Consider the following 17,070-nt stretch of genomic DNA (forward strand, 5'->3'; position numbering starts at 1 on the left):
ATAACCAGCAAAGAAAATATTCAGCTGAAGTGTACGTATCAATCACACAGACGATGCTCACCATCAAAGCACATCCTGCTGAGAGGGCTTCAGAGGCAGACAGTGATAGCACCAATGCCTATTTACAGAGAGGGCGCACACATATAGATCAGGAATGTTCTCAGTTACACACGAAGGGCTGTTATACAGAATTATAGAAATTAGTCGTATCTTTACTTTACATGGAGATCGTGCACACATGGTAAAAATGCTTTTATTGTAAAAAGGTTTAAAAATAAAAAGTGTGGTAAGAATAGAGCAAATCATTTACCCATGATATGTACATATAAAACACTGGAAGGTCCCCACATGCACAAGAGCCGGCTTCCTGGGCAGGACATGAGCTGTAATCCAGGATTCATTATCCAGTACGCCTGGGACTGAGTTCCAGATCAGGGGATGTTCCACTACACCTAAAATATACTCAATTTAAAAACAGCTTCTGCCTGTCCTGGCATTCTCTTCCTTTATGCAGTGTAGGCGCACCAATTACCAATGAGATCCCATACCTGTGCCTTGACTGTCCGAGACAATGCAGGATCCAGAGGTAATGTTATATTCCTTTAGATTAGCAAAAGGGTCACTGTAAGGTAATCTTAACAGTTTCTAAAGCATCAATGGCCCACAGTGGGTACTTGTCCTTTGTACCATACATGGTCCTCATGAAATCCTGTACAAACTGTGGGAACCGTTGTTGCAGAATGCTGTCCCTCACCGAATGCATCAGATTCAGCTAGATGAAGAAGGAGAGACCATAAGTCACCTTACAAGGTAGAGTTTTACATAATACTGCTTCTGTCTGTGTGGTGGGAGGGACAGAACCCATATCACATAACACCCTCATGTCTGTGTCACCCTGTGGTGGGAGGGACAGACCCCATATCACATAGCTCCTTCCGGTCACCCTGTGGTGGGAGGGACAGACCCCATATCACATAATACCCCCATGTCTGTGTCACCCTGTGGTGGGAGGGACAGACTCCATGTCACATAGCTCCCTCCTCTGTCTGTGTCACCCTGTGGTGGGAGGGACAGAGCCCATAACACCCTCATGTCTGTGTCACCCTGTGATGGGAGTGACAGACACCATGTCACATAGCTCCCTTCCATCTGTGTCATCCTGAGGTGGGAGGGACAGTTCCAGGTAGCAAATATCAGACTGCTAAATTTAAGTCGTATCAGCATTTATAGTGTGTCGCTTGATTCTGTTTCCCAATAAATGTACTTATTCAATCTGTACATCTCACCAACTTACCTGATAGGCAATATTATGTATTGTAATATGATGCATTCCCGCCGTATCACTTTTAAATAAAGCATGGATGTAGGCACGTGAATATCTAGACAGCAAAGGTGAAGGGAAGCAGATTAAAAGCACAGAAAGCTACTATTGAACTTTTTTGTTTACTTTGCTGCCTGAATAAAAAGGTTGTCCATCCTGATCACTGTAACAAACCAGCATAATGAACAAGGATTATCAGGAGTCAGGCAGATGATGAGATATAGCGACTGTCTCAAAAAATCCAACAAAACTGAAGGCAGACATACAGGTGAAAGTCAGAAAATTAGAATATCGTGCAAAAGTTCATTTATTTCAGTAATTCAACTTAAAAAGGTGACACTAATATATTATATAGACTCATTACATGCAAAGTGAGATATTTCAAGCCTTTATTTGTTATCATTTTGATGATTGTGACTTACAGTTTAAGATAACCCCAAATCCAAAATCTCATAAAATTAGAATATTATATAAAATCTATTAAAGGATTTTAAATACAGAAATGTCGTCCCTCTGAAAAGTATAATCATGCATATGTACTCAGTACTTGGATTGGGCCCCTTGTGCATGAATTACTGCCTCAATGTGGCGTGGCATGGATTCTATCAGCCTGTGATCATGCTGAGGTGTTATGGAAGACCAAGATGCTTCAATAGCGGCCTTTAGCTCTTCTGCTTTGTTCGATCTCATGTCTTTCATCTTTCTCTTGGCAATGCAGAAGAGCTGAAGGCCGCTATTTCACCTGTATGTTGTGCCGCACTATTACTCAGTAAACTGTATCTTGCGCCTCAGCGACATTCTGAGTGGATTGGTAGGTTGAATAAATTGGCCTGGCTCACAAAATGGCTGCCTCCACTGCATGAAGGCTTCAGATACAGTTCAATAAATGTCACAGAAACATACTGCAAGGTATGTCCCACAGATTAAACACAAATGGACCTGTCATCTACAAACAGAGATGGTGGCCATTTTGTGAGCTGCCCTAAAATTTTAAACCCAACAATCTGCCTCATTGCACATCCGCTAATGATGGGTTTAGAGAAAAAACAACAACAAAAAAACAACAAGTTGTATAACATTTTACCTCAGGCAGGTGGGGCATTTACAGTCTTTGTCTATAGGTTGGAAATCTTTGGCAAACTGTTTGCTTTTCAGCTGCAGAGAGCCCCAGGGAACTAAAGCTGAGCCAAATCGCTACAAAGAACAAGAAAGATGATTACTGGAGCCTAAAATCAAAGTTATTCACTTTGTCTTCCAAAGTTCCGTTAGACAAACCAATTATGGGACAGATGTATCAACCCTTCTAAGGAATGAAGAAGTGGACAAGTGGTGAAACTGCCCACAGCAATCAGCTTCTACCTATTATTTTATCAAATGTACTTGATAAATGCTACCTCAAAAGCTGATTGGTTGCTATGAGCAACTTCTCCACTCTTTAGAAGGCTTGATGTATCTGCTGCTAAGTCACAAAGTAAGGAAATCACAAAGGCACTGCCACGGGCAGCTATTTTGTGGGCTGGACCAATCACTGGCCCAAATGTATTAAGCCATAATAAGTGATAGTGGAGATGATAAAGAATGATCAAGCACCAGCCAATCAGCTTCCTAACTGCCATGTTACAGAATGTGTTTGAAAAAGGACAGTTAAGAGCTGGTTGGTTGGTATGTACTTTATCACTCTCCACTTTATCCATTTTTAAGGCTTAATACATTTGGCCCATAGTTCATTAGACCATCTCTGTGTATGTGACAGATACACTTCAACTTAAGTTTTTTTTTATTAGTGAATTAAGTGAAGAACATGACTTTATCCCTATCCCAAATGATTTTAGTGAAAGGAAAAAATATATATATTTTTATTTTTTATTTTATTTTTTAAATAGCTTTTCCCCCCAAACATCGAAACATCGATCGGGAACATCACAACCATCGGAACATCGGGGCTTTCATTTTGAAAGCCGGGGCAGCCTGCAGGTATGCAGGGGGGGTCAGGGGGTGGCTTGAGAGGGTTCATTTACTCTCCCCAGCGGCTGCCATTGTCTGCAGCCGCTGGAGGGGGGGATCCTGCCGTGCTGCCGATCAGCAGTGATCGGCAGCACGGCAGACACAGGGGTAGTGAGCAGGGAGGCAGAGGGACCTTCCGGTCCCTCTGACAGCAGCAGCGGAGGGAAGTTTATCTTCCCTTCCGCTGCTAACACTCTCTATCTGACTGGTTGCATCGTGTGCGACAGGTCAGATAGAGCACTTGCAGGCATGGTCGCATCTGATGCGACCATGCCAGGCAAGTGGTTAAAGAAATATCAAGCAGGAATATTGTGTCTAAAGGCGTCACAGCATTTGCATAGTCAGACGCTGTACACAAGGGGAGGGGCTATTACTAGCATTAGCAGAAAGTCTACGACTACAGTAAATGACTCTAAAGCAGTCACAGCACCCAGTGACTCTGAATCAGGCCCCTAGCTTAAAAAACACTGATTCTACAGAGATATTTATTAACAGTTTCTTATATAGCGCAGCATATTCCGTTGCGCTTTACAATTAGAACAGTAATAGAACAAAACTGGGTAAAAATAGACAAACAGAGGTAGGAAGATATTTGCAGTAGATACAATTTATCACTGTGCTTGTGTTTGTTTATACGATAGTAACAATATGAACAAAAAATAAAAGTTGCATCTCTCTTGAGAAAGTCTCCCTGTTGCTAAAAGATGAAACGCGTTTACGCTACTTCCGCCCTAGTGCCCGGTCTCTCCATCTACCTGTATCTCTGTCTTCTAATTACCCGAGTGGACACTGCATGCCAATGAACCTTCGTGCCACTCGGCAAACTGTTTGCTTACTCCACTCTCCTTCGGGAATTGTGCCATCACTTATGGTCGACTGTACAGTATTAAAAAAAACATCTATGAGGTGCCGCCAGAGGGGACACACTAATAGACTAAGCAGCAAACATCACGAACTTCTGGCTGAACTCTAACATCACCTGCAGGCTACCCGTTCATCATACTGTATACAGGGAGCTCCACTAAATGCTATTATCAGGACCAACACAGTGGTAACGATTTAATGTTTATACCAAAAAACTGCATGCTGCCTCATGCTCAGTAACATTATTATCCGACGTGTCACTGTGGCAATATCAATATAAACGGAGACCGCCGTAACCCTCACTGGGACGCCAGTGTGAGGTATAGTAACTAATGGAAGGAGAGACGCTATTATTTTAATTGTTTGAGGAGGTTATACGGCTTTCTTCATCTATGCACAATTAACAGACTGCTTGCATGAGCGCTTTTTATCAATCTGTTATCTTTTGATTGCGTCTATGCTTTCAGCGATAACAGAGTGTTTCTTTTATGTCAATAAATATTAAAATTACTAATTGTATCTAATTGGTATACCAATAGAAAATATCTGTAGCAAAACCGAGCCTGTGTAATAAACTTAATGGAGAGCATACTTTAATTTTGAGTTCACATTGTTATTACCACATAAACAAACCCAAGTGCGGTAATAAATGGTATCATTTGTCTTTCTGTCTTCTCATTAAAGCCTAGCAAGCTTTTGCGATCACTTGCAACTGGTGATTTGTTTTGAGAAGTTACTGATTATTATTAGCACCAGGAATTAGACAGAGGGTGACCAATTGGTCTCTCTCCGTATCCTTTTTTTTTATACTTGCAGTACAAGTCGGTAAACGCTCAGCACAGCCTGGTCTGGGAGACAATGCGTAGCACACATTGCCCAAATGTATTAAGCCTCAACAAGAGATAAAGTGGAGACGGATAAAGGGCCAGAGGCATCATCGCTTGGAAAGTCATAAAATGGAGAGTGAAAAAGTATCAGCCAATCAGCTCCTAACTGCCATTTTCAAACACAGCCTGTGACATGGCAGTTACGACCTGATTGGCTGGCACTTTTTCTTTCTCCAGTTTATCACTCTCCAAGCGATGATGCATCCAGCCCTTTAAATGACAAGCCAATCAGTTTCCTAACTGCCATATCTCCGGCTGTGTTATGAAAAATGACAGTTAGGAGCTGGCTGGCTGGTACTCTCTCTCTCTCTTTATCCGTCTCCACTTTATCTCGTTAAGGCTTAAGACATTTGGACCATAAATGGACACGACCATTACTGGACTATATAGAAAATAAGAATTTACTCATCGGTAATTCTATTTCTCGTAGTCCGTAGTGGATGCTGGGAACTCCGTAAGGACCATGGGGAATAGCGGCTCCGCAGGAGTCTGGGCACAACTAAAAGAAAGCTTTTAGACTACCTGGTGTGCACTGGCTCCTCCCACTATGACCCTCCTCCAAGCCTCAGTTGGGATACTGTGCCCGGAAGAGCTGACACAATAAGGAAGGATTTTGAATCCCGGGTAAGACTCATACCAGCCACACCAATCACACCGTACAACTCGTGATACCATAACCAGTTAACAGTATGAAATTTAACTGAGCCTCTCAACAGATGGCTCATAACAATAACCCTTTTGTGAACAACAACTATGTACAAGTATTGCAGACAATCCGCACTTGGGACGGGCGCCCAGCATCCACTACGGACTACGAGAAATAGAATTACCGGTGAGTAAATTCTTATTTTCTCTGACGTCCTAGTGGATGCTGGGAACTCCGTAAGGACCATGGGGATTATACCAAAGCTCCCAAACGGGCGGGAGAGTGCGGATGACTCTGCAGCACCGAATGAGAGAACTCAAGGTCCTCCTCAGCCAGGGTATCAAATTTGTAGAATCTTGCAAACGTGTTTGCCCCTGACCAATTAGCAGCTCGGCAAAGTTGTAAAGCCGAGACCCCTCGGGCAGCCGCCCAAGATGAGCCCACCTTCCTTGTAGAATGGGCTTTTACTGATTTAGGATGCGGCAGTCCAGCCGCAGAATGCGCCAGCTGAATTGTGCTACAAATCCAGCGAGCAATAGTCTGCTTAGAAGCAGGAGTACCCAGTTTGTTGGGTGCATACAGGATAAATAGCGAGTCAGTTTTCCTGACTCCAGCCGTCCTGGAAACATAAATTTTCAAGGCCCTGACTACGTCCAGTAACTTGGAATCCTCCAAGTCGCTAGTAGCCGCAGGCACTACAATAGGTTGGTTCAAGTGAAAAGCAGATACCACCTTAGGGAGAAACTGGGGACGAGTCCTCAATTCTGCCCTATCCATATGGAAAATCAGATAAGGGCTTTTAAATGACAAAGCCGCCAATTCTGATACACGCCTGGCCGAAGCCAAGGCCAATAACATGACCACTTTCCACGTGAGATATTTTAGATCCACGGTCTTTAGTGGCTCAAACCAATGTGATTTTAGGAAATTCAACACCACGTTGAGATCCCAGGGTGCCACTGGAGGCACAAAGGGGGGCTGAATATGCAGCACTCCTTTTACAAATGTCTGAACTTCAGGTAGTGAAGCTAGTTCTTTTTGGGAAAAAAAAAAAAATCGACAGAGCCGATATCTGTACCTTAATGGAGCCTAATTTTAGGCCCATAGTCACTCCTGCCTGTAGGAAGTGCAGAAATCGACCCAGCTGAAATTCCCCTGTTGGGGCCTTATTGGCCTCACACCAAGCAACATATTTCCGCCATATGCGGTGATAAATGTTTAACCGTTACATCTTTCCTGGCTTTAATCAGTGTAGGAATGACATCCTCCGGAATGCCCTTTTCCTTTAGGATCTGGCGTTCAACCGCCATGCCGTCAAACGCAGCCGCGGTAAGTCTTGGAACAGACAGGGCCCCTGCTGCAGCAGGTCCTGTCTGAGCGGCAGAGGCCATGGGTCCTCTGAGATCATCTCTTGAAGTTCCGGGTACCAAGCTCTTCTTGGCCAATCCGGAACCACAAGTATTGTCCTTACTCCTCGTTTTCTTATTATTCTCAGTACCTTTGGTATGAGAGGCAGAGGAGGGAACACATAAACTGACTGGTACACCCACGGTGTCACTAGAGCGTCCACCGCTATCGCCTGAGGGTCCCTTGACCTGGCGCAATATCTCTCCAGTTTTTTGTTTAGGCGGGACGCCATCATGTCCACCTGTGGCCGTTCCCAACGATTTACAATCAGTGTGAAGACTTCTGGATGAAGTCCCCACTCTCCCGAGTGGAGGTCGTGCCTGCTGAGGAAGTCCGCTTCCCAGTTGTCCACTCCCAGAATGAACACTGCTGACAGTGCTAGCACGTGATTTTCCGCCCATCGGAGAATCCTTGTGGCTTCTGCCATTGCTGTTCTGCTTCTTGTGCCGCCCTGTCGGTTTACATGGGCGACCGCCGTGATGTTGTCTGACTGGATCAGTACCGGCTGGTTTTGAAGCAGGGGTTTTGCCTGACTTAGGGCATTGTAAATGGCCCTTAGTTCTAGAATATTTATGTGTAAGGAAGTTTCCTGACTCGACCATAGTCCTTGGAAGTTTCTTCCCTGAGTGACTGCCCCCCAGCCTCGAAGGCTGGCATCCGTGGTCACCAGGACCCAGTCCTGTATGCCGAATCTGCGGCCCTCTAGGAGATGAGCACTCTGCAGCCACCACAGCAGAGACACCCTGGTTCTTGGAGACAGGGTTATTAGCCGATGCATCTGAAGATGCGATCCGGACCATTGGTCCAACAGGTCCCACTGAAAGATTCTGGCATGGAACCTGCCGAAAGGAATTGCTTCGTAAGAAGCCACCATCTTTCCCAGGACTCGCGTGCAGTGATGCACCGACACCTGTTTTGGTTTCAGGAGGTCTCTGACTAGAGATGACAGCTCCTTGGCTTTCTCCTCCGGGAGAAACACTTTTTTCTGGACTGTGTCCAAAATCATTCCCAGGAACAGTAGACGTGTCGTCGGAACCAGCTGTGACTTTGGAATATTCAGAATCCAACCGTGCTGGTGTAGCACCTCCTGAGATAGTGCTACTCCTACCAACAACTGCTCCCTGGATCTCGCCTTTATTAGGAGATCGTCCAAGTATGGGATAATTAAAACTCCCTTTTTTCGAAGGAGTATCATCATTTCCGCCATTACCTTGGTAAACACCCTCGGTGCCGTGGACAGTCCAAACGGCAGCGTCTGGAATTGGTAATGGCAATTTTGTACCGCAAATCTGAGATACTCCTGGTGAGGATGATAAATGGGGACATGCAGGTAAGCATCCTTGATGTCCAGGGATACCATGTAATCCCCCTCGTCCAGGCTTGCAATAACCGCCCTGAGCGATTCCATCTTGAACTTGAACTTTATGTATGTGTTCAAGGATTTCAAATTTAAAATGGGTCTCACCGAACCGTCCGGTTTCGGTACCACAAACAGTGTGGAATAGTAACCCCGTCCTTGTTGAAGTAGGGGCACCTTGACTATCACCTGCTGGGAATACAGCTTGTGAATTGCCTCTAGCACAGCCTCCCTGCCTGAGGGAGTCGTTGGCAAGGCAGATTTGAGGAAACGGCGGGGGGGAGACGACTCGAATTCCAGTTTGTACCCCTGAGATACTATTTGCAAGATCCAGGGATCCACCTGTGAGCGAGCCCACTGATCGCTGGAATTTTTGAGGCGGCCCCCCACCGTACCTGGCTCCGCCTGTGGATCCCCACCGTCATGCGGTGGACTTGGAAGAAGCGGGGGAGGACTTTTGCTCCTGGGAACCTGCTGTTTCTTGCAGCCTTTTTCCCCTACCTCTGCCTCTGGACAGAAAGGACCCGCCTTTTCCTCGCCTGTTTCACTGGGTCCGAAAGGACTGTACTTGATAAAACGGCGCTTTTTTAGGCTGTGAGGGAACCTGGGGTAAAAATGCTGATTTCCCAGCTGTCGCTGTGGAAACTAGGTCTGAGAGACCATCCCCGAATAACTCCTCACCCTTATAAGGCAAAACTTCCATGTGCCTTTTGGAATATGCATCCCCTGTCCACTGCCGAGTCCATAAGCCTCTCCTAGCAGAAATGGACAATGCACTTATTTTAGATGCCAGCCGGCAGATCTCCCTCTGTGCATCTCTCATGTATAAGACTGAGTCTTTTATATGCTCTATGGTTAGGAGAATAGTGTCCCTGTCTAGGGTGTCAATATTTTCTGACAGGGAATCTTACCATGCAGCGGCAGCACTGCACATCCATGCTGACGCAATAGCTGGTCTAAGTATAATGCCTGAGTGTGTATATACAGACTTCAGGATCGCCTCCTGCTTTCTATCCGCAGGCTCCTTTAGGGCGGCCGTAACCGGAGACGGAAGTGCCACCTTTTTAGACAAACGTGTGAGCACTTTATCCACCCTAGGAGGTGTTTCCCAACGTGCCCTATCCTCTGGCGGGAAAGGGAACGCCATTAGTAATTTTTTAGGGATTACCAATCTTTTATCGGGGAAAGCCCACGCTTCTTCACACACTTCATTTAATTCTTCAGATGGGGGAAAAAATAAGATTTTACTTACCGATAAATCTATTTCTCATAGTCCGTAGTGGATGCTGGGGACTCCGTCAGGACCATGGGGAATAGCGGCTCCGCAGGAGACAGGGCACAAAAGCAAGCTTTTAGGATCACATGGTGTGTACTGGCTCCTCCCCCTATGACCCTCCTCCAAGCCTCAGTTAGGTACTGTGCCCGGACGAGCGTACACAATAAGGAAGGATCTTGAATCCCGGGTAAGACTCATACCAGCCACACCAATCACACCGTACAACTTGTGATTTGAACCCAGTTAACAGTATGATAACAATGAAGTAGCCTCTAAAAAAGATGGCTCACAACAATAATAACCCGATTTTTTTGTAACAATAACTATGTACAAGTAATGCAGACAATCCGCACTTGGGATGGGCGCCCAGCATCCACTACGGACTATGAGAAATAGATTTATCGGTAAGTAAAATCTTATTTTCTCTAACGTCCTAGTGGATGCTGGGGACTCCGTCAGGACCATGGGGATTATACCAAAGCTCCCAAACGGGCGGGAGAGTGCGGATGACTCTGCAGCACCGAATGAGAGAACTCCAGGTCCTCCTCAGCCAGGGTATCAAATTTGTAGAATTTAGCAAACGTGTTTGCCCCTGACCAAGTAGCTGCTCGGCAAAGTTGTAAAGCCGAGACCCCTCGGGCAGCCGCCCAAGATGAGCCCACCTTCCTTGTGGAATGGGCATTTACAGATTTTGGCTGTGGCAGGCCTGCCACAGAATGTGCAAGCTGAATTGTACTACAAATCCAACGAGCAATAGTCTGCTTAGAAGCAGGAGCACCCAGCTTTTTGGGTGCCTACAATATAAACAGCAAGTCAGACTTTCTGACTCCAGCCATCCTGGAATTATATATATATTTTCAGGGCCCTGACAACGTCTAGCAACTTGGAGTCCTCCAAGTCCCTAGTAGCCGCAGGCACCACAATAGGTTGTTTCAGGTGAAACGCTGACACCACCTTAGGAAGAAACTGGGGACGAGTCCGCAGTTCTGCCCTGTCCGAATGGACAATCAGATATGGGCTTTTGTAAGACAAAGCCGCCAATTTTTACAATCGCCTGGCCGAGGCCAGGGCCAACAGCATGGTCACTTTCCATGTGAGATATTTCAAATCCACAGATTTGAGTGGTTCAAACCAATATGATTTGAGGAATCCCAACACTACGTTGAGATCCCACGGTGCCACTGGAGGCACACAAGGGCTGTATATGCAATACTCCCTTGACAAACGTCTGGACTTCAGGAACTGAAGCCAATTCTTTCTGGAAGAAAATCTATAGGGCCGAAACTTGAACCTTAATGGACCCCAATTTGAGGTTCATAGACACTCCTGTTTGCAGGAAGTGCAGAAATCGACCTAGTTGAAATTTTTTCGTGGGGCCTTCCTGGCCTCACCCACGCAACATATTTTTACCACATGTGGTGATAACGTTGTGCGGTCACCTCCTTCCTGGCTTTGACCAGGGTAGGTATGACCTCTTTCGGAATGCCTTTTCCCTTAGGATCCGGCGTTCAAAACGCCATGCCGTCAAACGCAGTCGCGGTAAGTCTTGGAACAGACAAGGTCCCTGCTGGAGCAGGTCCTTTCTTAAAGGCCGATGCCACGGTTCCTCTTGGAACAGACATGGTACTTGCTGAAAGCAAATCCCTTCTTAGCTCCCGAGGCCATTAGTCATCTGTGAGCATCTCTTGAAGTTCCGGTTACCAAGTCCCTCTTGGCCAATCCGGAGCCACGAGTATAGTTCTTACTCCTCTATGTCTTATAATTCTCAATACCTTGGTTATGAGAAGCAGAGGAGGGAACACATACACCGACTGTTACACCCACGGTGTTACCAGGACGTCCACAGCTATCGCCTGAAGGTCTCGTGACCTGGCGCAATACCTGTCCCATTTTTTGTTCGGGCGGGACGCCATCATGTCCACCTTTGGTCTTTCCCAACGGTTCACAATCATGCGGAAAACTTCCCGATGAAGTTCCCACTCTCCCGGGTGGAGGTCGTGCCTGCTGAGGAAGTCTGCTTCCCAGTCGTCCACTCCCGGAATGAACACTGCTGACAGTGCTATCACATGATTTTCCGCCTAGCGAAAAATCCTTGCAGTTTTGCCACTGCCCTCCTGCTTCTTGTGCCGCCCTTTCTGTTTACGTGGGCGACTGCCGTGATGTTATCCCACTGGATCAATACCGGCTGACCTTGAAGCAGAGGTCTTGCTAAGCTTAGAGCATTATAAATTTGCTCTTAGCTCCAGTGTATTTATGTGGAGAGAATTCTCCAGACTTGATCACACTCCTTGTGTGACTGCTCCCCAGCCTCTCAGGCTGGCCTCCGTGGTCACGAGCATCCAATCCTGAATGCCGAATCTGCGGCCCTCTAGAAGATGAGCACTCTGTAATCACCACAGGAGAGACACCCTTGTCCTTGGATATAGGGTTATCCGCTGATGCATCTGAAGATGCGATCCGGACCATTTGTCCAGCAGATCCCACTGAAGAGTTCTTGCGTGAAATCTGCCGAATGGAAGTGCTTCGTAATAAGCCACCATTTTTACCAGGACTCTTGTGCAATGATGCACTGACACTTTTCCTGGTTTTAGGAGGATCCCGATTAGCTCGGATAACTCCCTGGCTTTCTCCTCTGGGAGAAACACCTTTTCCTGGACTGTGTCCAGAATCATCCCTAGGACCAGCAGACGTGTCGTCGGAACAACTGCGGTTTTGGAATATTTAGAATCCACCCGTGCTGTCGTAGAACTACTTGAGATAGTGCTACTCCGACCTCCAACTGTTCTCTGGACCTTGTTCTTATCAGGAGGTCGTCCATTTTCTTTGAAGACGAATCCTCCTTTCGGTCATTACCTTGGTAAGGACCCGGGGTGCCTTGGACAATCCAACGGCATCGTCTTGAAACTGATAGTGACAGTTCTGTACCACGAACCTGAGGTACCCTTGGTGAGAAAAAGCAAATTTTGGGACATGGAGGTAAGCATCCCTGATGTCCCGGGACACCATATAGTCCCTTTGTTCTTTGCTATCACTGCTCTGAGTGACTCCATCTGGATTTGAACCCTTGTAAGTGTTCAAATTTTTCAGATTTAGAATAGGTCTCACCTAGCCTTCAGTACCACCATATAGTGTGGAGTAATACCCCTTTCCTTGTTGTCGGAGGGGTAATTTTATTATCACCTGCTGGGAATACAGCTTGTGAATTGTTTTCAATACTGCCTCCCTGTCGGAGGGAGACATTGGTACAGCAGACTACAGGAACCTGCGAGGGGGGAAACCTCTCGACATTCCAATCTGTACCCCTTGGATACTACTTGTAGGATCCAGGGGTCCTGTACGGTCCCAGCGTCATGCTGAGAACTTGGTAGAAGCGGTGGAGGGCTTCTGTTCCTGGGAATGGGCTGCCTGCTGCAGTCTTCTTCCCTTTCCTCTATCCCTGGGCAGATATGACTCTTATAGGGACGAAAGGACTGAGGCTGAAAAGACGGTGTCTTTTTCTGCAGAGATGTGACTTAGGGTAAAAAACGGTGGATTTTCCAGCAGTTGCCCTGGCCACCAGGTCCCATGGACCGACCCCAAATAACTCCTCCCCTTTATACGGCAATACATCTTTGTGCCGTTTGGAATCTGCATCACCTGACCACTGTCGTGTCCATAAACATCTTCTTGCAGATATGGACATCGCATTTACTCTTGATGCCAGAGTGCAAATATCCCTCTGCGCATCTCGCATATATAGAAATGCATCCTTTAAATGCTCTATAGTCAATAAAATACTGTCCCTGTCAAAGGTATCAATATTTTTAGTCAGGGAATCCGACCAAGCCACCTCAGCTCTGCACATCCAGGCTGAGGCGATCGCTGGTCGCAGTATAACACCAGCATGTGTGTGTATACTTTTTAGGATATTTTTCAGCCTCCTATCAGCTGGCTCCTTAAGTACGGCCCTATCCGTAGATGGTACCGCTACTTGTTCTGATAAGCGTGTGAGCGCCTTATTTACCCTGAGGGGTGTTTCCCACCGCGCCTTAACTTCTGGCGGGAAAGGGTATACTGCCAATAATTTTCTATCGGGGGAAACCCACGCATCATCACACACTTCATTTAATTTATCTGATTCAGGAAAAACTACAGGTAGTTTTTTCACCTCACACATAATACCCTTTTTTGTGGTACTTGGAGTATCAGAAATATGTAACACCTCCTTCATTGCCCTTAACGTGTGGCCCTAAAAGAAAATACGTTTGTTTCTTCACCGTCGACACTGAAATCAGTGTCCGTGTCTGGGTCTGTGTCGACCGACTGAGGTAAATGGGCATTTTACAGCCCCTGACAGTGTTTGAGACGCCTGGACAGATACTAATTTGTTCGCCGGCCCTCTCATGTCGTCAACCGGCTTGCAGCGTGTTGACATTGTCACGTAATTTCCATAAATAAGCCATCCATTCCGGTGTCGACTCCCTAGAGAGTGACATCACCATTACTCACCAATATTTTCCTCATACATGTCATACATGTCGACACACACGTACCGACATACAGCACACACATAGGGAATGCTCTGATAGAGGACAGGACCCACTAGCCCTTTGGGGAGACAGAGGGAGAGTTTGCCAGCACACACCAAAACGCTATAATTATCCAGGGACAACCTTTATATAAGTGTTCCTCCCTTATAGCATTTTAATATATATACATATCGCCAAATCAGTGCCCCCCCTCTCTGTTTTAACCCTGTTTCTGTAGTGCAGTGCAGGGGAGAGCATGGGAGCCTTCCCACCAGCCTTTCTGTGAGGGAAAATGGCGCTGTGTGCTGAGGAGAATAGGCCCCGCCCCCTTTTCGGCGGGCTTCTTCTCCGGAGTTTTAGATATCTGGCAGGGGTTAAATACATCCATATAGCCTCAAGGGCTATATGTGATGTATTTTTCGCCATACAGGTATTATACATTGCTGCCCAGGGCGCCCCCCTCCAGCGCCCTGCACCCTCCGTGACCGCTGTGTGAAGTGTGCTGACAACAATGGCGCTACCTGATGAAGACTGAGAGTCTTCTGCCGCCTGGTTCCGGACCTCTTCATCTTCAGCGTCTGCAAGGGGGGTCGGCGGCGCGGCTCCGGGACGAACCCCAGGGCGAGCCCTGTGTTCCGACTCCCTCTGGAGCTATGTCCAGTAGCCTAAGAATCCAATCCATCCTGCACGCAGGTGAGTTGAAAATCTCTCCCCTAAGTCCCTCGATGCAGTGAGCCTGTTGCCAGCAGGACTCACTGAAAATAAAGAACCTAAAAACTTTTTCTAAGTAACTCTTTAAGAGAGCCACCTAGATTGCACCCTTCTCGGCCGGGCACAAAAACCTAACTGAGGCTTGGAGGAGGGTCATAGGGGGAGGAGCCAGTACACACCATGTGATCCTAAAAGCTTGCTTTTGTGCCCTGTCTCCTGCGGAGCCGCTATTCCCCATGGTCCTGACGGAGTCCCCAGCATCCACTAGGACGTTAGAGAAACTACGGGTAGTTTTTTTCTCCCCAAACATAATACCCTTTTTAGTGGTACCTGGGTTTATATCCGAAATGTGTAATACCTCCTTCATTGCCTCAATCATGCAACGAATGGCCCTAGTGGACATTAGATTTGACTCATCGTCGTCGACACTGGTATCAGTATCCGTGTCGACATCTGCGTCTGCCATCTGAGGTAGCGGGCGTTTTAGAGCCCCTGATGGCCTTTGAGACACCTGGGCAGGCACGAGCCGAGACGCCGGCTGTCCCGCATTTGGCATGTCGTCAAATTTTTTGTGTAAGGAGTCGACACTTGCACGTAATTCCTTCCATAAAACCATCCACTCAGGTGTCTACCCCGCAGGGGGTGACATCACTTCTATGGGCATCTGCTCCGCCTCCACATAATTTTCCTCATCAAACATGTCGACACAGCCGTACCGACACACCGCACACACACCGGGAATGCTATAATAGAGGACAGGACCCCACAGAAGCCCTTTGGGGAGACAGAGAGAGAGTATGCCAGCACACACCAGAGCGCTATAAAATGCAGGGACTAACTGAATTATGTCCCCTATAGCTGCTATAATATTTACTGCGCCTAAATTTAGTGCCCCCCCTCTCTTTTTTACCCTTTTCTGTAGTGTAGACTGCAGGGGAGAGCCAGGGAGCTTCCTTCCAGCGGAACTGTGAGGGAGAAATGGCGCCAGTGTGCTGAGAGAGATAGCTCCGCCCCTTTTTCGCGGACTTTTCTCCCGCTTTAAGGATTCTGGCAGGGGTAATTATCACATATATAGCCTCTGGGGCAATATATTGTGATTGTTTTGCCAGCCAAGGTGTTTTTATTGCTGCTCAGGGCGCCCCCCCCCCAGCGCCCTGCACCCTCAGTGACCGGAGTGTGAAGTGTGTATGAGGAGCAATGGCGCACAGCTGCAGTGCTGTGCGCTACCTTGGTGAAGACAGAAGTCTTCATGCTGCCGATTTTCCGGACTTCTTCTTGCTTCTGGCTCTGTAAGGGGGACGGCGGCGAGGCTCCGGGACCGAACACCAAGGCCAGTTCCATGCGGTCGATCCCTCTGGAGCTAATGGTGTCCAGTAGCCTAAGAAGCCCAAGCTAGCTGCAAGCAGGTAGGTTCGCTTCTTCTCCCCTTAGTCCCTCGTTGCAGTGAGCCTGTTGCCAGCAGGTCTCACTGTAAAATAAAAAACCTAAATTATACTTTCTTTCTAAGAGCTCAGGAGAGCCCCTAGTGTGCATCCAGCTCGGCCGGGCACAAAAATCTAACTGGGAGGAGGGTCATAGTGGGAGGAGCCAGTGCACACCAGGTAGTCTAAAAGCTTTCTTTTAGTTGTGCCCAGACTCCTGCGGAGCCGCTATTCCCCATGGTCCTTACGGAGTTCCCAGCATCCACTAGGACGTTAGAGAAATAAGAGTGAAGTTCCAATGTACAGACTGAGAGGCAGATGTATTAAGCCTGGAGAAGTGATAAAGAAGGGATAAGAGGAAGATGATAACGCACCAGCCAATCAGCTCATAACTGTCATTTTTCCAACCTGTAATGATTGGCTGGTGCGTTATCATCTTCCACTTATCACTGCTTTATCACTTCTCCAGGCTTAATACATCGGCCACTCTGAGTGAGAAGTGGCACATGATCTAGATTGTTTGTTGGTAACTGAATGATCATGATGCAATATCAAATCAGCACCAACCTGGCTTACCTGGAGAGGGCAACCAACAGCATCAGTCATGCCGATATGAACACATATGTACAGAGGAACATGTGCACGAGCAGCATTTATTTATAAATACA

The 17,070-nt window shown here is 47.0% G+C and overlaps 1 protein-coding gene across 2 annotated transcripts in view; it reads right to left on the minus strand.

Moving 5' to 3' along the window:
* Positions 1-237: 237 nt before the first annotated feature.
* Positions 238-17,070, minus strand: part of QTRT1 (queuine tRNA-ribosyltransferase catalytic subunit 1) — a 77,048-nt gene continuing 60,215 nt past the window's right edge. Inside the window, exons 8-11 of one of the 2 annotated variants that reach the window (XR_010180489.1) lie at positions 2,406-2,515; positions 1,295-1,379; positions 549-772; positions 238-452 (exon numbers count right to left, since the gene is read on the minus strand). Coding sequence is in view for 1 of the 2 variants with exons in the window: in XM_063931415.1 (XP_063787485.1) it covers positions 620-772; positions 1,295-1,379; positions 2,406-2,515 (348 nt within the window). In the remaining variant the exon portion in view is untranslated. Of the gene's footprint in view, positions 773-1,294; positions 1,380-2,405; positions 2,516-17,070 lie in introns of both variants that reach the window. The other variant, XM_063931415.1, reaches the window with a different exon arrangement.

Source organism: Pseudophryne corroboree, chromosome 6 (genome assembly GCF_028390025.1).
Source record: "Pseudophryne corroboree isolate aPseCor3 chromosome 6, aPseCor3.hap2, whole genome shotgun sequence".
In the NCBI taxonomy this organism is placed as follows: domain Eukaryota; kingdom Metazoa; phylum Chordata; class Amphibia; order Anura; family Myobatrachidae; genus Pseudophryne; species Pseudophryne corroboree.